Genomic DNA, 20,884 nt, shown 5'->3' with positions numbered 1-20,884 from the left:
GTCCGCGTGGACCAACAGCATTGGTGGGTCCCAGGAAGCCACCGGCGGTACATAAATAAATCCTATTGCATTGCCCCGCATAGCTGAGGTAACGTCAGAATAAATACAGGTGGGCTTCGACCCACACTGCAAGCCCCAGTCAGACTGGGTTTTTGTATAAGAAGACACAGGCAGGTGTAACTCCCTAATGTAAAGTATGCGTGCACCCACAGCATGAGTGGCTCCCTGGAACCCACCGGCGGTACATAAATATATCCCATTGCACTGCCCTGGACAGCAGAGCTAACATCAGATTAAATACAGGTGGGCTTCGGCCCACACTTCATGCCCCAGTCAGACTGGGTTTTTTTATAAATAGACACAGGCAGGTACAACTTCCCTATGTGAATCCCCTGTGGACCCACAGCATGGGTGTTCCAGGAAGCCACCGGCGGTACATAAATAAATCCCATTGCATTGCCCCGCACAGGTGAGGTAACGTCAGATTAAATACAGGTGGGCTTCGGCCCACACTGCATGCCCCGGTCAGACTGGGATTTTTTATAAGTAGACACAGGCAAGGACAACTCCCTAATGTGAAGTTCGCGTGGACCCACAGCATGAGTGGCTCCCTGGAACCCACCGGCGCTACGTAAATAAATCCCATTGCAGTGCCCTGGACAGCAGAGCTAACGTCAGATTAAATACAGGTGGGTTTCGGCCCACACTGCATGCCCCAGTCAGACTGGGGTTTTTTATAAGTAGACACAGGCAGGTACAACTCCGCAATGGGAATTCCGTGTGCACCCACAGCATGGGTGGCTCCCTGGAACCCACCCGCAGTATATAAATACATCCCATTGCAGTGCCCTGGACAGCAGAGCTAACATCAGATTAAATACAGGTGGGCTTCGGCCCACACTGCATGCCCCAGTCAGACTGGGGTTTTTTATAAAAAGTCACAGGCAGGTACAACTCCGCAATGGGAATTCCGTGTGCACCCACAGCCTGGGTGGCTCCCTGGAACCCACCGCCGGTACATATATACATCCCATTGCAGTGCCCCGCACAGCAGAGCTAACAACAGATTAAATACAGGTGGGCTTCGGTCCACACTGCATGCCCCAGTCAGACTGGGAATCTTTATAAATAGACACAGGCAGGTATAACTCCCCTATGTGAAGTCCGCGTGGACCAACAGCATTGGTGGGTCCCAGGAAGCCACCGGCGGTACATAAATAAATCCTATTGCATTGCCCCGCACAGCTGAGGTAACGTCAGAATAAATACAGGTGGGCTTCGACCCACACTGCAAGCCCCAGTCAGACTTGGTTTTTGTATAAGAAGACACAGGCAGGTGTAACTCCCTAATGTAAAGTATGCGTGCACCCACAGCATGAGTGGCTCCCTGGAACCCACCGGCGGTACAAAAATATATCCCATTGCAGTGCCCTGGACAGCAGAGCTAACGTCAGATTAAATACAGGTGGGCTTCAGCCCACACTGCATGCCCCAGTCAGACTGGGTTTTTTTTAAAAATAGACACAGGCAGGTACAACTCCCTTATGTGAATTCCCTGTGGACCGACAGCACGGGTGGGTCCCAGGAAGCCACCGGCGGTACATAAATATATCCCATTGCATTGCCGTGCACACCTGAGGTAACGTCAGATTAAATAGAGGTGGGCTTCGGCCCGCACTGCAGGCCCAGTCAGACTGGGTATTTTTATAAATAGACACAGGCAGGTACAACTCCCCTATGTGAACTCTCTGTGGACCAACAGCATGGGTAGGTCCCTGGAAGCAACTGGCGGTACATAAATATATCCCATTGCAGTGCCCTGGACAGCAGAGCTAACGTCAGATTAAATACAGGTGGGCTTCGGCCCACACTGCATGCCCCAGTCAGACTGGGTTTTTTTTATAAGTAGACACAGGCAGGTACAACTCCGTGTGGACCGACAGCATGAGTGGGTCCCAGGAAGCCACTGGCGGTACATAAATATATCCCATTGCATTGCCTGCACAGCTGAGGTAACGTCAGATAAAATGCAGGTGGGCTTCAGCCCACACTGCATGCCCCAGTCAGACTGGGTTTTTTTAAAGGTAGACACAGGCAGGGACAACTCCGCAATGGGAATTCCGTATGCACCCACAGCATGGGTGGCTCCCTGGAAGCCACCGGCGGTACATAAATATATCCCATTGCAGTGACCTGGACAGCAGAGCTAACGTCAGATTAAATGCAGGTGGGCTTCGGCCCACACTGCATGCCCCATTCAGACTGGGGTTTTATATAAGTAGACACAGGCAGGTACAACTCCCTAATGTGAAGTCCGCATGGACCCACAGCATGGCTGGCTCCCTGGAACCCACCGGCGGTACAACAATATATCCCATTGCAGTGCCCTGGACAGCAGAGCTAACATCAGATTAAATTCAGGTGGGCTTCGGCCCACACTGCATGCCCCAGTCAGACTGGGGTTTTTTATAAGTAGACACAGGCAGGTACAACTCCGCAATGGGAATTCCGTGAGCACCCACAGCATGGGTGGCTTCCCGAAACCCACCCGCGGTACATAAATACATCCCATTGCAGTGCCCTGGACAGCAGAGCTAACGTCAGATTAAATGCAGGTGGGCTTTGGCGCACACTGCATGCCCCAGTCAGACTGGGTTTTTTTTATAAATAGACACAGGCAGGTACAACTCCCCTATGTGAAGTCCCTGTGGTCCCACAGCATGAATGGGTCCCAGGAAGCCACCGTCCGTACATAAATAAATCCCTTTGCATTGCCCTGCACAGCTGAGGTAACGTCAGGTAAAATACAGGTGGGCCTCGGCCCACACTGCATGCCCAGTCAGGCTGGGGTTTTTTAAAGGTAGACACAGGCAGGTTAAACTCTCTAATGTGAAGTCCGTGTGGACCCACAGCATGGGTGGCTCCCTGGAACCCACCCGCGGTACATAAATATATCCCATTGCAGTGCCCTGGATAGCAGAGCTAACGTCAGATTAAATACAGGTGGGCTTTGGCCCACACTGCATGCCCCAGTCAGACTGGGTTTTTTATAAGAAGGCACAGACAGGTACAACTCCCTAATGTAAAGTCCGTGTGCACCCACAGCATGGTTGGCTCCCTGGAATCCACCGACGGTACATAAAAATTTCCCATTGCAGTGCACTGGACAGCAGAGCTAATGTCAGATTAAATACAGGTGGGCTTCGGCCCACACTGCATTCCCCTAGTCAGACTGGGTTTTTTATAAGTAGACACAGGCAGGTACAACTCCCTAATGTGAAGTCCGCGTGGACCCACAGCATGGGTGGCTCCCTGGAACCCACCAGCGGTACATTAATATATCCCATTGCAGTGCCCTGGACAGCAGAGCTAACGTCAGATTAAATACAGTTGGGCTTTGGCCCACACTGCATACCCCAGTCAGACTTGGTTTTTTTTTATAAATAGACACAGGCAGGTAAAACTCCCCTATGTGAAGTCCCTGTGGACCAACAGCATGGGTGTCCCAGGAAGCCACCGGCAGTACATAAATATGTCCCATTGCATTGCCCGGCACAGCTGAGGTAACGTCAGGTAAAATACAGGTGGGCCTCGGCCCACACTGCATGCCCCAGTCAGACTGGGGATTTTTATAAATAGACACAGGCAGGTACTACTCCCCTATGTGAGGTGCCTGTGGACCCACAGCATGGGTGGGTCCCAGGAAGCTACTGGCGGTACATAAATAAATCCCATTGTATCACCCGGCACAGCTGAGGTAACGTCAGGTAAAATACAGGTGGGCCTCGGCCCACACTGCATGCCCCAGTCAGACTGGGGATTTTTATAAATAGACACAGGCAGGTACAACTCCCCTATGTGAAGTCCCTGTGGACCCACAGCATGGGTAGCTCGCAGGAAGCCATCGGCGGTACATAAATAAATCTCACTGCATTGCTCCGCACAGCTGAGGTAACGCCAGATTAAAAACAGGTGGGCTTAAGCCCACACTGCATGCCCCGGTTAGACTGGGGTTTTTTATAAGTAGACACAGGCAGTTACAACTCCCTAATGTAAAGTCCGCGTGGACCCACAGCATGGGTGGCTCCCTGGAACCCACCGGCGGTACATAAATATATCCCATTACAGTGCCGTGGACAGCAGAGCTAACGTCAGATTAAATGCAGGTGGGCTTCGGGCCACACTGCCTGCCCCAGTCAGACTGGGGTTTTTTATAAGGAGACACAGGCAGGTACAACTCCCTAATGTAAAGTCAGTGTGCACCAACAGCATGGGTGGCTCCCTGGAACCCACCAGTGGTACATAAATATATCCCATTGCAGTGCCCTAGACAGCAGAGCTACCGTCTGATGAATACAGGTGGGCTTCGGCCCACACTGCATGCCCCAGTCAGACTGGGTTTTTTTTATAAATAGACACAGGCAGGTACAACTCCCCTATGTGAACTCTCTGTGGACCAACAGCATGGGTAGGTCCCTGGAAGCAACTGGCGGTACATAAATATATCCCATTGCAGTGCCCTGGACAGCAGAGTTAACGTCAGATTAAATACAGGTGGGCTTTGGCCCACACTGCATGCCCCATTCAGACTGGGTTTTTTTATAAGTAGACACAGGCAGGTACAACTCCGTGTGGACCGACAGCATGAGTGGGTCCCAGGAAGTCACTGGCGGTACATAAATAAATCCCATTGCATTGCCTGCACAGCTGAGGTAACGTCAGATAAAATGCAGGTGGGCTTCAGTCCACACTGCATGCCCCAGTCAGATTGGGGTTTTTTAAAGGTAGACACAGGCAGGAACAACTCCGCAATGGGAATTCCGTATGCACCCACAGCATGGGTGGCTCCCTGGAAGCCACCGGTGGTACATAAATATATCCCATTGCAGTGACCTGTACAGCAGGGCTAACGTCAGATTAAATGCAGGTGGGCTTCGGCCCACACTGCATGCCCCAGTCAGACTGGGGTTTTTTATAAGTAGACACAGGCAGGTACAACTCCCTAATGTGAAGTCCGCGTGGACCCACAGCATGCGTGGCTCCCTGGTACCCACCGGCGGTACATAAATATATCCCATTGCACTGCCCTGGAGAGCAGAGCTAACGTCAGATTAAATACAGGTGTGCTTCGGCCCACACTGCATGCCCCAGTCAGACTGGGGTTTTTTAGGAGTTGACACAGGCAGGTACAACTCCCTAATGTGAAGTCCGCGTGGACTCACAGCATGGCTGGCTCCCTGGAACCCACCGGCGGTACAACAATATATCCCATTGCAGTGCCCTGGACAGCAGAGCTAACATCAGATTAAATACAGGTGGGCTTCGGCCCACACTGCATGCCCCAGTCAGACTGGGGTTTTTTAGGAGTTGACACAGGCAGGTACAACTCCCTAATGTGAAGTCCGCGTGGACCCACAGCATGGCTGGCTCCCTGGAACCCACCGGCGGTACAACAATATATCCCATTGCAGTGCCCTGGACAGCAGAGCTAACATCAGATTAAATACAGGTGGGCTTCGGCCCACACTGCGTGCCCCAGTCAGACTGGGGTTCTTTATAAGTAGACACAGGCAGGTACAACTCCGTGGGGACCGACAGAATGGGTGGCTCCCTGGAAAGCCACTGGCGGTACATAAATAAATCCCATTGCATTGCCCTGCACAGCTGAGGTACCGTCAGGTAAAATTCAGGTGGGATTCGGCCCACACTGCATGCCCCAGTCAGACTGGGTTCTTTTTATAAGTAGACACAGGCAGGTACAACTCCCTAATGTAAAGTCCGTGTGCACCCACAGCATGGGTGGGTCCCAGGAAGCCATTGGCGGTACATAAATAAATCCCATTGCATTGCTCCGCACAGCTGAGGTAACGTCAGATTAAATACAGGTGAGCTTCGGCCCACACTGCATGCCCCAGTCAGACTGGGTTTTTTATAAGAAGGCACAGGCAGGTACAACTCCCTAATGTAGAGTCCGTGTGCACCCAAAGCATGGGTGGCTCCCTGGAATCCACCGGCGGTACAGAAATATATCCCATTGCAGTGCCCTGGACAGCAGAGCTAATGTCAGATTAAATACAGGTGGGCTTCGGCCCACACTGCATGCCCCAGTCAGACTGGGGTTTTTTATAAGTAGACACAGGCAGGTACAACTCCCTAATGTGAAGTCCGCGTGGACCCCCAGCATGGGTGGCTCCCTGGAACCCACCAGCGGTACATAAATACATCCCATTGCAGTGCCCTGGACAGCAGAGCTAACATCAGATTAAATACAGGTGGGCTTCGGCCCACACTGCATGCCCCAGTCAGACTGGGGTTCTTTATAAGTAGACACAGGCAGGTACAACTCCATGTGGACCGACAGCATGGGTTGCTCCCAGGAAGCCACCGGCAGTACATAAATAAATCCTATTGCATTGTCCTGCACAGCTGAGGTAAACTCAGGTAAAATACAGGTGGGATTCGGCCCACACTGCATGCCCCAGTCAGAGTGGGCTTTTTAAAAGTAGAAACAGGCAGGTACAACTCCCCTATGTGAAGTCCCTGTGGACCCACAGCATGGGTGGGTCCCAGGAAGCCACCGGCGGTACATAAATAAATCCCATTTCTTTGCTCTGCACAGCTGAGGTAACGTCAGATTAAATACAGGTGGGCTTCGGCCCACACTGCATGCCCCAGTCAGACTGGGTTTTTTTATAAGAAGGCACAGGCAGGTACAACTCCCTAATGGGAAGTCCGTGTGCACCCAACGCATGGGTGGCTCCCTGGAATCCACCGGCGGTACATAAATATATCCCATTGCAGTGCCCTGGACAGCAGAGCTAATGTCAGATTAAATACAGGTGGGCTTCGGCCCACACTGCATGCACCATTCAGACTGGGGTTTTTTATAAGTAGACACAGGCAGGTGCAACTCCCTAATGTGAAGTCCGCGTGGACCCACAGCATGAATGGCTCCCTGGAACCCACCGGCGGTACATAAATAAATCCCATTGCATGGCCCTGCACAGCTGAGGTAACGTCAGGTAAAATGCAGGTGGGATTCGGCCCACACTGCATGCCCCAGTCAGACTGGGGTTTTTTAAAAGCAGACACAGACAGGTACAACTCCCCTATGTGAAGTCCCTGTGGACCCACAGCATGGGTGGGTCCCAGGAAGCCACCGGCGGTACATAAATGTATCCCATTGCATTGCCCCGCACAGCTGAGGTAACGTCAGATTAAATACAGGTGGGCTTCGGCCCACACTGCATGCCCAGTCAGACTGGGGTTTTTTATAAGTAGACACAGGCAGGTACAACTCCGCAATGGGAATTCTGTGTGCACCCACAGCATGGGTCGCACCCTGAAACCCACCGGCGGTACATAAATACATCCCATTGCAGTGCCCTGGACAGCAGAGCTAACGTCAGATTAAATACAGGTGGGCTTCGGCCCACACTGCATGCCCAAGTCAGACTGGGGTTCTTTATAAGTAGACACAGGCAGGTACAACTCCCTAATGTAAAGTCCGTTTGCACCCACAGCATGGGTGGCTCCCTGGAATCCACCGGCGGTACATAAATACATCCCATTGCAGTGCCCTGGACAGCAGAGCAAATGTCAGATTAAATACAGGTGGGCTTCGGCCCACACTGCATGCCCCAGTCAGACTGGGTTTTTTTATAAGTAGACACAGGCAGGTACAACTCCGCAATGGGACTTCCGTGTGCACCCACAGCCTGGGTGGCTCCCTGGAACCCACCGCAGGTACATATATACATCCCATTGCAGTGCCCCGCACAGCAGAGCTAACAACAGATTAAATACAGGTGGGCTTCGGTCCACACTGCATGCCCCAGTCAGACTGGGGATCTTTATAAATAGACACAGGCAGGTATAACTCCCCTTTGTGAAGTCCGCGTGTACCAACAGCATTGGTGGGTCCCAGGAAGCCACCGGCGGTACATAAATAAATCCTATTGCATTGCCCCGCACAGCTGAGGTAACGTCAGAATAAATACAGGTGGGCTTCGACCCACACTGCAAGTCCCAGTCAGACTGGGTTTTTGTATAAGTAGTCACAGGCAGGTGTAACAACTCCCTAATGTAAAGTATGCGTGCACCCACAGCATGAGTGGCTCCCTGGAACCCACCGGCGGTACAAAAATATATCCCATTGCAGTGCCCTGGACAGCAGAGCTAACGTCAGATTAAATACAGGTGGGCTTCGGCCCACACTGCATGCCCCAGTCAGACTGGGTTTTTTTTTTTAAATAGACACAGGCAGGTACAACTCCCTTATGTGAATTCCCTGTGGACCGACAGCACGGGTGGGTCCCAGGAAGCCACCGGCGGTACATAAATATATCCCATTGCATTGCTGTGCACACCTGAGGTAACGTCAGATTAAATAGAGGTGGGCTTCGGCCCGCACTGCAGGCCCAGTCAGACTGGGTATTTTTATAAGTAGACACAGGCAGGTACAACTCCCCTATGTGAATTCCCTGTAGACCCACAGCATGGGTGGGTCCCAGGAAGCCACCGGCGGTACATAAATATATCCCATTGCAGTGCCCTGCACAGCAGAGCTAATGTCAGATTAAATACAGGTGGGCTTCGGCCCACACTGCATGCCCCAGTCAGACTGGGTTTTTTTTTATAAGTAGACACAGGCAGGTACAACTCCCTAATGTAAAGTGCGTGTGCACCCACAGCATGGGTGGGTCCCAAGAAGCCACCGGCGGTACATAAATAAATCCTATTGCATTGCTCCGCACAGCTAAGGTAACGTCAGATTAAATACAGGTGGGCTTGGGCCCGCACTGCATGCCCCGTCAGACTGGGTTTTTTTTATAAGTAGACACAGGCAGGTACAACTCCCTAATGTGAAGTCCGCGTGCACCCACAGCATGGGTGGCTCCCTGGAACCCACCGGCGGTACATAAATATACCCAATTACAGTGCCCTGGACAGCAGAGCTAACATCAGATTAAATACAGGTGGGCTTCGGCCCACACTGCATGCCCCAGTCAGACTGGGGTTCTTTATAAGTAGACACAGGCAGGTACAACTCCGTGTGGACCGACAGCATGGGTTGCTCCCAGGAAGCCACCGGCAGTACATAAATAAATCCTATTGCATTGTCCTGCACAGCTGAGGTAAACTCAGGTAAAATACAGGTGGGATTCGGCCCACACTGCATGCCCCAGTCAGACTGGGGTTTTTTAAAAGTAGAAACAGGCAGGTACAACTCCCCTATGTGAAGTCCCTGTGGAGCCACAGCATGGGTGGGTCCCAGGAAGCCACCGGCGGTACATAAATAAATCCCATTGCATTGCTCCGCACAGCTGAGGTAACGTCAGATTAAATACAGGTGAGCTTTGGCCCACACTGCATGCCCCAGTCAGACTGGGTTTTTTATAACAAGGCACAGGCAGGTACAACTCCCTAATGTAAAGTCTGTGTGCACCTACAGCATGGGTGGCTCCCTGGAATCCACCGGCGGTACATAAATATATCCCATTGCAGTGCCCTGGACAGCAGAGCAACTGTCAGATTAAATACAGGTGGGCTTCGGCCCACACTGCATGCCCCAGTCAGACTGGGGATTTTTATAAGTAGACACAGGCAGGTACAACTCCGCAATGGGAATTCCGTGAGCACCCACAGCCTTGGTGGCTTCCCGAAACCCACCCGCGGTACATAAATACATCCCATTGCATTGCCCTGGACAGCAGAGCTAACGTCAGATTAAATGCAGGTGGGCTTTGGCGCACACTGCATGCCCCAGTCAGACTGGGTTTTTTTTATAAATAGACACAGGCAGGTACAACTCCCCTATGTGAAGTACCTGTGGTCCCACAGCATGAATGGGTCCCAGGAAGCCACCGGCCGTACATAAATAAATCCCATTGCATTGCCCTGCACAGCTGAGGTAACGTCAGGTAAAATACAGGTGGGCCTCGGCCCACACTGCATGCCCCAGTCAGACTGGGGATTTTTATAAATAGACACAGGCAGGTACAACTCCCCTATGTGAAGTCCCTGTGGACCCACAGCATGGGTGGCTCGCAGGAAGCCATCGGCGGTACATAAATAAATCTCACTGCATTGCTCCGCACAGCTGAGGTAACGCCAGATTAAAAACAGGTGGACTTAAGCCCACACTGCATGCCCCGGTTAGACTGGGGTTTTTTATAAGTAGACACAGGCAGGTACAACTCCCTAATGTGAAGTCCGCGCTGACCCACAGCATGGGTGGCTCCCTGGAACCCACCGGCGGTAAATAAATACATCCCATTGCAGTGCCCTGGACAGCAGAGCTAACATCAGATTAAATACAGGTGGGCTTCGGCCCACACTGCATGCCCCAGTCAGACTGGTTTTTTTTTTATAACACAGGCAGGTACAACTCTGTGTGGACCGACAGCATGGTTGGGTCCCAGGAAGCCACCGGCGGTACATAAATAAATCCCATTGCATTGCCCTGCACAGCTGAGGTTACGTCAGGTAAAATGCAGGTGGGCTTCGGCCCACACTGCATGCCCCAGTCAGACTGGGGTTTTTTATAAGTAGACACATGCAGGTACAACTCCCTAATGTAAAGTCTGTGTGCACCAACAACATGGGTGGGTCCCCGGAAGCCACCAGCGGTACATAAATAAATCCCATTGCATTGTCCCGCACAGCTAAAGTAACATCAGAATAAATACAGGTGGGCTTCGGCCCACACTGCATGCCCCAGTCAGACTGGGGTTTTTTATAAGTAGACACAGGCAGGTACAACTTCCTAATGTGAAGTCCGTTTGGACCCACAGGATGAGTGGCTCCCTGGAACCCACCGGCGGTAACTAAAATATATCCCATTGCCGTGCTCTGGACAGCAGAGCTAACGTCAGAGTAAATACAGGTGGGCTTCGGCCCACACTGCATGCCCCAGTCAGACTGGGTTTTTTTTATAAATAGACACAGGCAGGTACAACTCCCCTATGTGAACTCCCTGTGGACCAACAGCATGGGTGGGTCCCTGGAAGCCACCGGCGGTACATAAATAAATCCCATTGCATTGCTCCGCACAGCTGAGCTAACATCACTTTAAATACAGGTGGGCTTCGGCCCACACTGCATGCCCCAGTCAGACTGAGGTTCTTTATAAGTAGACACAGGCAGGTACAACTCCGTGTGGACCGACAGCATGGGTGGGTCCCAGGAAGCCACCGGCGTTACATAAATAAATCCCATTGCATTGCCCAGCACAGCTGAGGTAACGTCAGATTAAATGCAGGTGGGCTTCGGCCCACACTGCATGCCCCAGTCTGACCAGGGTTTTTAATACATAGACACAGGCAGGTACAAATCCCTAATGTGAAGTCCGTGTGGACCCAAAGCATGGGTGGCTCCCTGGAACCCACCGGCGGTACATAAATATATCCCATTGCAGTTCCCTGCTCAGCAGAGCTAACGTCAGATACAATACAGGCGGGCTTCGGCCCACAGTGCATGCCCCAGTCAGACTGGTAATATGTACCTTAACATTAGCGGCGTGGGCGTGTCCGCCTGTAGGGTGCCGCCCGCTCTCCTCTTCCATATGCAACAGTGGGAGAGTCGGCTCCTCCCACTCTCCACCCCTGGGCGGAGGCTTTAAGTTAAAAGGCTGGCAGTGACCTGAGCTCACTGCCAGTTATTGTTTCTGTTAGCCTCTAGTCAGGTCTGTCTCAGTCTGCTCTAGTTGCTAGTCAGTGTCCTTTCAGTTCGCCTGTGAGCTCCATCTCCAGCCTTACTCTGCCTTGTAAGTTCTGTTGATCTGTTCCACCTGCCTCTTCTGTCGGCACTCTGTCCCCTGTTAGTAGTTCCATCTAGGTAGTCGCCAGGTCCCTAGCCAGAGCAGGGACCGCCGCCCAGTTGTCCGCCTGGGGTTAGCCAGGGCCGAGGCAAGTAGGCAGGGACAGTGGGGTGCGGGAAGTTCAGGGCACCCCACCTGGCACTCGGGGGGCAGAGTGCCGTAACATAATAACTGGCCCTTAAAAACTGTGTTGTCATGGAGGCGATCAGTTCCCTCACGAACCAGCTGCAGGCCCTCGTGCCTGTGATCCAGGATTTATCCGCCCGCATGGTGGCCCAGGAGCAGCGGGGGGTGTCGCAGGGGCCGGACGCCTCAACCAGCCCAGAACCCAAGTGCCCTCTTCCCGAGGTGTTTTCTGGGGAGAGGAACAAGTTTTTTGTTTTCCGACAGGCGTGTCTCCTGTTTTTTCGAATGCGTCCCCGTTCTTCCGGGTCGGAGGCTCAGAGGGTCGGGCTGATAATGTCCCTGCTGCGCGGCTTTTTCCATCCCCGAGGGTTCCTCCTGCCTGCAGTCCGTGGACTCCTTTTTCCAGGAACTCGGGGGTATCTTCGACGAACCGGACCGAGCAGGGTTGGCGGTTTTGCGGTTGTTGGTGCTGCGGCAGGGGTCGTCTTGTGTGGAGGATTATTGCTCCAACTTCAGACGCTATGCGGGGGATACGACATGGAACGATAGCGCTCTGAAAGACGTTTTTCTGCAGGGCCTCTCGGACGCAGTTAAAGTCCTGTTAATTTCCCATCCCGTTCCCGGGTCCTTAAGGGAGGCTATGGAGCTAGTGGTGAAGGCAGATAGGAGGCTCAGGTCTAGGAAGCAGGACAGGCAGACCCGTAGAGTCAGGGAGGTCAGTTGCCCTGGTCCCTCTTCCTCCTTACCAGTCTTTGTGCCCGAGCTGATGGAGATGGATCCGCTGGACCCTAAAGAGCGACGCCGGATCCGTTTGTTGCATCGTCTCTGCCTCTACTGCGGGAAAGCTGGACATCGGGTGATAACCTGCCCACTGAGGTCTCAACACTCGCAGCCGGAACTGGCGGAAAACTCCGAGTCCTAGGCGATTGTAGGGAGGATCGCCTAGGACTTCAGGTACTTCCTAAACTTTTGGTACCGTGTCATGTCAGATTCCGGGATTTTTCCTGATCAGGGCGGGCGTTTATTGATTCCGGAGCAGCCGCTAACTTGATAAGTCTGTGTTTTGTCCGTTCTCTGATGGCGGAATTTGTGGCGCTGAAGACGCCAATTCATTTTACCAGTATCGATGCTACCCCTCTCTCTACAGGCCTGGTACGATGGAGGACCCCAAGATTACAGTTCACGGTGGGGATCCTCCACTCGGAAGAACTGTCTTTCCTGGTTATGGAAAAAATGTCGGTTGATGTGGTGCTTGGTATGCCCTGGTTGGCACTGCACAATTCCCAATTTGATTGGTCCACCCGGGAATTGACTCATTGGGGATCATCCTGTCATAGTCACCTGTCTACTATAGCCATGTGCTCTGCAAATACTGTGCTCATTCCGGAGTATTTGTCAGACTTTCAGGATGTATTCTCCAAAAAACTGTCTAAGGCTCTGCCTCCTCATAGGGAGTGGGACTGTGGTATTGATCTGATTCCCGACAGTCCCATCCCTAAGGGAACCATTTTCAATTTGTCAGGCCGTGAGCATGAAGCCCTCAAGTCCTATGTCTCGGTGGCTCTGGCCAACCGACATATCCGGCCATCCAGGTCCCCTGCCGGGGCAGGTCTCTTCTTTGTAGAGAAGAAGGACGGGACACTAAGGCCTTGTGTGGATTATCGGGCCTTTAATAAAATCACTGTGAAGAACCAGTGCTCCTTGCCCCTAATTCCTGACTTGTTGAATAAGGTGGTAGGGGCCCACTGGTTCTCCAAACTGGACTTACGGGGGGCTTACAATTTAATTCGCATTAGAGAGGGAGATGAATGGAAGACGGCGTTCAACACCCTGTTAGGACATTTTGAATGTCTGGTCATGCCTTTTGGACTTTGTAACGCCCCCGCTGTGTTTCAGGGTTTTATGAACGCGGTCTTTCACGACTTCCTGGGGGTATTTCTGGTCATCTATCTTGACGACATTCTGGTGTACTCGCCTGACTGGGACTCACATGTGCGGCACCTGAGGTTGGTCCTGACCCGTTTGCGCGAGTATCAACTTTTTGTCAAGTTAGAGAAATGTACATTTGGTTCTAAACAAGTATCCTTCCTTGGTTATGTAATCTCACCCACGGAGATTCAGATGGAGTCTGATAAAGTAGCAGCAATCTCCCAATGGGTCAGACCAGACAACCTCAAGGCTCTCCAGCGGTTCTTAGGTTTTGCACATTTTTACCGCAAATTCATTAGGAATTACTCAGTTATTGCTCAACCTCTGACCGACCTGACTAAGAAGGGGGCCAACTTGGGTAAGTGGTCGCCTGCAGTCCTTGAGGCCTTTAGCCGTCTAAAAAGGGCGTTCATGACTGCCCCGGTGCTAATACAGCCGGACGCACGACTACCCTTTTTTATTGAGGTAGATGCGTCTGAAGTGGGGACAGGAGCAGTATTGTCGCAGGAAGTCAGTGGGAGGTCTGGGTATAGCCCATGTGCATTCTTTTCGCGGAAGTTCAATTCAGCAGAGCGCAACTACGACGTGGGTAACCGTGAATTATTGGCTATCAAATGGGCTCTGGAAGAGTGGCGACACCATCTTGAGGGTGCTAGACACCCAATTACCGTATATACTGATCACAAGAATCTGGTATATCTCGCCAATGCGAAAAGACTCACAGCTCGTCAAGCCAGGTGGGCGTTGTTCTTCGCCAGGTTTAATTTCGTCATGACATATATCCCAGGAGAAAAGAACCTGAAGGCGGACGCCCTGTCACGGAGTTTCGGGGTACCGGATAGTGAGACCATGGCTCCCGAGAATATCTTAGCCCCCGGCGTGGTGGTGGCAGCTGTAGAGTCTAACTTCGTCCCTCAACTACAGGATGTTCAGCAGGACGCTCCTTCGGGGGTGCCGGAGGGCAGATGGTTTGTGCTACCAGAGACCCTACGCCCTAGAGTCATGGATGAGTCTCACTCGTCGGTTCTCGCCAGGCATCCAGCGTTCCAGGGGACCCTGGAGCTTTGTTCCAGACACTTCTGGTGGCCAGGCATGTCTCAGGAGATCCGCAACTTTGTGAGGGGTTACTCGGTCTGTGCTCGCAATAAGAGTCGGCGGCGTCCTCCGGAGGGTCCTCTGAGACCGCAACCGGTTCCTACCAGTCCATGGTCACACTTATCAGTAGATTTCATCATTGACCTACCAGAATCCCAGAAGTGCACCACTATCTTAGTGGTGGTCGACCGGTTCTCAAAGATGGCACATTTTGTGGCGTTAAAAAAGCTACCCTCAGCAAAAGAATTCGCCACGATTTTTGTAAAGGAAATAATTCGCCTACATGGGGTTCCCCAAAATATTGTATTTGATTGCGGGGTTCAGTTTGTGTCGCAGTTTTGGCGTGCCTTCTGCAGAAACCTGGGAACGCCGCTTTCCTTCTCTTCAGCATTCCACCCGCAGACTAATGGTCAGACTGAGCGGAAGAACCAAGATTTAGTGCAATATTTACGGTTGTTTGCTAGCGAAAAGGCTCATCAGTGGGCAGAGTTCCTGCCGTTGGCAGAGTTTGCACTAAACAACCGCCTTTGTTCTTCCACTGGGGTGTCTCCATTTTTTTTGTGTATACGGTCAACATCCTCGCTTCCTTACAGCAATCCCTACTCCGTCGGTCTGTCCTGCAGCTGATGTCGCCACAGATACGCTTCGGGGAGTATGGAAAGAGGTACAGAGAAACTTGGAGGCAGCGGGGGCCCGTATGCAGTTGTGTAGTGGGAAGAGTCTGTCTGTGTCTGAACCTTACAGGGTGGGACAGAAGGTATACCTGTCTTCTAAAAATCTCAAATTGCGGGTCCCGTCCTTAAAGCTGGCGCCACGTTACGTGAGGCCGTTTGCCATCACACGTGTGGTGAACCCACTCGCCTACGAGCTGGGGTTGCCAGCCACATGGTGGGTTCACAGGGTATTCCATAAGTCGCTATTGAAACCTTTTGTCCCTTCGGTCTGTCTCAGTCTGCTCTAGTTGCTAGTCAGTGTCCTTCCAGTTTGCCTGTGAGCTCCATCTCCAGCCTTGCTCTGCCTTGTAAGTTCTGTTGGTCTGTTCCACCTGCCTTCTCTGTCGGCACTCTGTCCCCCGTTAGTTAGTTCCATCTAGGTAGTCGCCAGGTCCCTAGCCAGAGCAGGGACCGCCGCCCAGTTGTCCGCCTGGGGTTAGCCAGGGCCGAGGCAAGTAGGCAAGGACAGTGGGGTGCGGGAAGTTCAGGGCACCCCACCTGGCGCACGGGGGGCATAGTGCCGTAACACATCTTTTGAGAGATAATCGTTGTGTCTAAACCAGGCTTTAGAAAGATGATATATCTAGCAGTAAATTATTGTCTTATCCCTACTGAAATAAGCTGGCCTGCTCATCCAATCCTGTTTGTTTGTGTAGTAGTCAACATGCTTAGGACTTTTTAGTCGCTATAAGTCACTGTGTCAACGAACAGTGTTTGAGATATGTGACAATGTGACAATATCTGGTAATCACAAGACTGCATGGTGTGTAGGCTGTAACATTATTACTCTTAATATAAAGTTTTACATAAATATTAAGCAATGATAACATCTCTACACATTCCAGAATTTAGTAAGCATAAAAAACACATCAAAAAATGTGCATGAAAATTATTATAAAGCAAATTGAATGAACAACATACACAACAGAATAATAGCTTAGTGGTATACAGAATTGTACACAAAATACAACATATAAAATAGGATACCAACCAATATATAAATAGTGGGAAAAAATCAATTGCAAAGCACAACAGAGACCTAATGAAGAAATCCTGTATGTGTAGCATAGAATCAGAGGAATTTGCTATTTGTATTTATTAATGCCTGACCAGATTTTTTCTCTGTTCTGGTTCAAACCTCCACACTCTAATCACTCTTTTAGACAGCAGTCATATGGCTTACTGCAAGCAAGTGTCTGCATGCCATCCAAGCTGCTCAGACCCCACACTCTGTACGTGTTTTCACAAACAAGAATAGGACATGCTCCCATTTCTTTCAAAGGACGGTTAGTCTGATGAGCCTCACAGGCGGCAATGGGTCAATGTGCCTTCGTTCTCGTAGAGACGAGTTAGCCTGTGTATAGGTCTAGTAGCCTGTGTATAGGTCTAGTAAATGAGTACAGATCTTGGTGATCGGCACTTGTCATCTGCAGCAAATTGCTTATCTTTTTGTTTAAAGATATTCCGAGATAAGTGGTGAGAGATTACAACTTTGAACAAAATATCTTGCGTTAGGCCTCATGTTCCCGAGCGGGTCTGATTCCGCATTCGGGGGCCTGCAGCAGAATTCCACCCTGCCCGTAGCCAAGGACACTATTTTACCTGTGCGGATCCCATGCAGGTCTTAGAAGTCCTGACCGGATCATGATCCATGGCTCATCCGAAGTGTTAGCTGTGGGCGGACCCTGGATCGGACAGCTTCCATTGACTTCAACGGAAGCCATCTGTGTGGGATCCGCAGTGAAATGGAGCATGCTGCAATTCGTTTTCTGGACCAAAAGGTACTCAAATCATATCCGCATACTTTAAAGCATTCACAGACGGCCCATGTATCTCTATGGGGGGCTTGATTTGTGGATCTTCCTCGCGGATTATGCAAATCAGATCCGCCCGTAGACATGAGGCCTTACTCACAACGCCGCACAGAGTAACATAAATTTGTTTTCCAATACAGGTCATTTTTTGATATTTATGTCAGGATATTGCATATTCAAAAAGGACACATCTGCTATAATTAAAATATACAGTGTGACCACTGCACATGAATTTTACCTCTGAGCTCTGGTAAACCCGAGTTTAACCTCTTACCTGCCAGCCACGTGTCTCCTACATAGGAAAAAAAAAGAGTTGTCTGGCTCCACAATTCGTGAATAAAAATATTTTTATTGGGAACAATTAAATCCAAAGCAGCAAACAGCATCTACTACATCCTTTGATAGACACGTACTTTTGCTTTTTCCTTCACTCTTGCGGATACGATATGCGTGGATCAAAAATAGCAGCATGCTCTATTTTGCTGTGGACTCTTGATTCAAGTTAATGGAGGCCACCTGATCCGCAGCCCATCTGCAATTCAAATTGCGGATGGGCCACAGGTACCCGCCTCATAACCAACAACAGTGCGAGAAATACAGATTTTGCAGGTACACAGGGTTGTCAGCCGAGGTCACAGCCAGATTCAGCAGTGGGTTTCCACATGCGGATTCCGACCCAGCGGTGTGCTTAAGGTTGGTCTTTACACTTGTACTAGTGTAGCACTTGTGTCTGCTTTTAGAAAATATATGAATATGGGTGTATAGTACGATTTTTTGTTTTTTGTTTTGCAATTTAGGTTTTATTTGTACATGTCAAACGTGAAAATTGTCCTACTACCAGAAGTGCAAAATGTTCAAAAACCCAAAGCAGCGGAAAGGTTAAGCATTAAAACTAACAAAATATGCTATGAAAAAATAAGTTAGGGCCTCTACCCACTAGCTTTTTTTTAACTTTGCAATATCGCTGCGTTTTTTTAATGCATAAGTCAATGGGACTTTCTAATGTTAAAATCGTATTAAAAATGCAGCGATATTGTAGCATAAAAAAAAACGCTAGTGGGTAGAAGCTCTTAGGCTGGTTTTACATCTGCGGCAGGAATTCTGCTTTCCTCCTCCGTTCGGGTAGCAAGAAATGGGAATCTCTGCTGCTGAATGGTTCCGTAACTGGACGGAAGTGAACAGCGCCAGGCGGACCTGATTATAGTCCTGATCTGATTAAAAAGCTGCCCAGTTTTTTATGGAAGAAAAGCGCTGAATGCGTTGTTTTTTTTCTTCTGATATTTTCAGCCGGACGTAAGACGGGACCTCCAAACGGAGGAGCAATGCAGATGTGAGACCAGCCTTAACCCTCTCTATACATTCTTGTGCTTCCATTTCATTTATTAATGCTGTTTACATTTATATTATTGTTAGTCTAATTACATAGCAACATTTATTGTTTTTTACTTTTTTTTAAATTCTTACAATATTTTTGCTGATCTCACTCTTGTTCACTCAGTTTAGTATTGTCTCCTTGACTGTAGAGTTTGGAGAAACAAGATTGTTGGAGAAAGGAGTTTTCATTGCAAAAGTCATCAGATTTTTCACCTTTTTCAGCTTACTTTTATCCATCTGGAACTTGGCCAGACAAGGACTGCACAGATCTTTCTCATTCACAAGATGAAGCGCCTGAACTCTGTGGACAGTTTCCTGTTGTTCTTCCCTCTGTCTTTTCTTCTGGATTCTGGATGGGGTTTCTCTTGGTGTTAAGCTTCTTCAGTTTAGGCAGTTTAATTATGCTGGGGGGCACTGAAGTAAGTTGATTATCAAAGAGGCTCATTTCATTAAGCTCTTTTAGATTCCCTAATATAGTTGGCAACACATCAATGCTGTTAAGTCCTAGATTAAGTTGACGCAAGTTCTTGAGGTGGCTCAGCTCCATGGGGATACCATTGATGCCCAGTTTGTTGTTGCAGACATTAAGATACAGGAGGTTGTGTAGTTGGCTTATGGACTCCGGAAGTTTTTCTATCTGATTGGTGTGTAGGTCAAGCCATCGCAAATTCTGAAAACGCTGAATCCAATCTGGAATCTTGCGAATAAAATTTCTGCTGAGGTCCAACTCTTCTATATCACAGATCTTGAGCAAGCATTTGGGAATAGCAGCAATTCCCATCTTAGAAAGATCCAGTCTACGTTTCCCATCAAATGTAATGCGAATAGAATTTTTGGCGGCTTTCAGGGTGATTTTCTTACCTTTGTGGCCTCCTTTACGTTTTGTCATTTCCCTGAAACAGAATAACATGCTGAAGTCTGTGCGTGTATACATGTATTGTGTTACTGAGTTATATATGTATAATTTATATATATATACATATACAGTCAAGACACTGTTCTGCAATGCATGAGTGTGAGATGTCCCATATAGGTTTCATGTGGCAGAGAAAGCCTCCTTCATCTTTCTTTCAAGCACTTTGTGGAGAACTTAAAAAAGGTTGTTTGTCAGAACGCCTTCACATGGCTTTGGAACTTATGTGGGATTTGTACGTTGCGAGATGCACAGATCTCACGTGATTTTTTAATCGAGTTACATACATGAGTGATGCAGGAAAAAATCGTGGCATGTACTTTCTCTTCGTATTCCTCAGAACGCATTGCCTATTGATTTCAATGGGAGTTTTAATGCCTTGCATGCCATGCGATGTGAATGCCAGTGCGATGTGAGGTTCCCCATTCAAATTAATTGAAAACACTTCTGATCGTCTATTGTGAGCAAAACTCGTTTTTGACAGAAAAATGCCTTGCACCCGCAGTTAAATTGCCCATTCACGAGCGCAATATCGGGCAGAATTTCAAAGCCTGATATCGTGCTCACTCGTGTAGGAAGCCTTAGTTTAGCAATGATAAGTAGTAATTGTATGCCATAGCATTATGAAGGCAATAAAATAATTATGTTGTGAAGAAAAACCCACATAAGGCCCATTTACACGGAGCAATGATCGCTCAAATGAGTTTGAGTTACAGCTTTGAGCGATTATTTTGCATAAACTATTAAGTAACTTCCCAACTACTTAATAGCTTATTAGCGTGCAAATGAAGCCTTTAGCTAATAGCCGGAGGGCTCTTATCTCCATTCAGCTCCTTTGCTCTCCATCGGGAAACAATGCTATCAGCATTACCCGCGGAGAACTCAGCGTGCGGTTCTGATAAGACCACACAACGATTTTTAGGTTGACCTGACAAGTGCATGGTGGCCACGCGTTTAGATGCAACGATTATCGCTCAAACAAACGCTTTTTAGCGATTTTTGAGCAATCATCGCTCCGTGTAAATGGGCCTTTACACTGCATTATCACAGCACATGCTACGGACAGCACGATCTGTAAGTCAGGGTCCTCCAGAATCAG

At 49.6% G+C, this 20,884-nt stretch overlaps 1 protein-coding gene across 1 annotated transcript; it reads right to left on the bottom strand.

Moving 5' to 3' along the window:
* Positions 1-17,827: 17,827 nt before the first annotated feature.
* LRRC18 (leucine rich repeat containing 18) lies at positions 17,828-20,399 on the bottom strand. Its single transcript, XM_066598713.1, is given in 2 exon segments — positions 17,828-19,199; positions 19,201-20,399. Coding segments are annotated over 2 exon segments (813 nt in total). The 5' UTR covers positions 19,807-20,399; the 3' UTR covers positions 17,828-18,992.
* Between the last annotated feature and the right edge of the window lie 485 nt (positions 20,400-20,884).

Source organism: Eleutherodactylus coqui, chromosome 4, assembly GCF_035609145.1.
Source record: "Eleutherodactylus coqui strain aEleCoq1 chromosome 4, aEleCoq1.hap1, whole genome shotgun sequence".
Lineage (NCBI taxonomy): Eukaryota > Metazoa > Chordata > Amphibia > Anura > Eleutherodactylidae > Eleutherodactylus > Eleutherodactylus coqui.
Note: the sequence above shows the minus strand (reverse complement) of the source record. Positions and strands in the feature narration are given on the sequence as shown.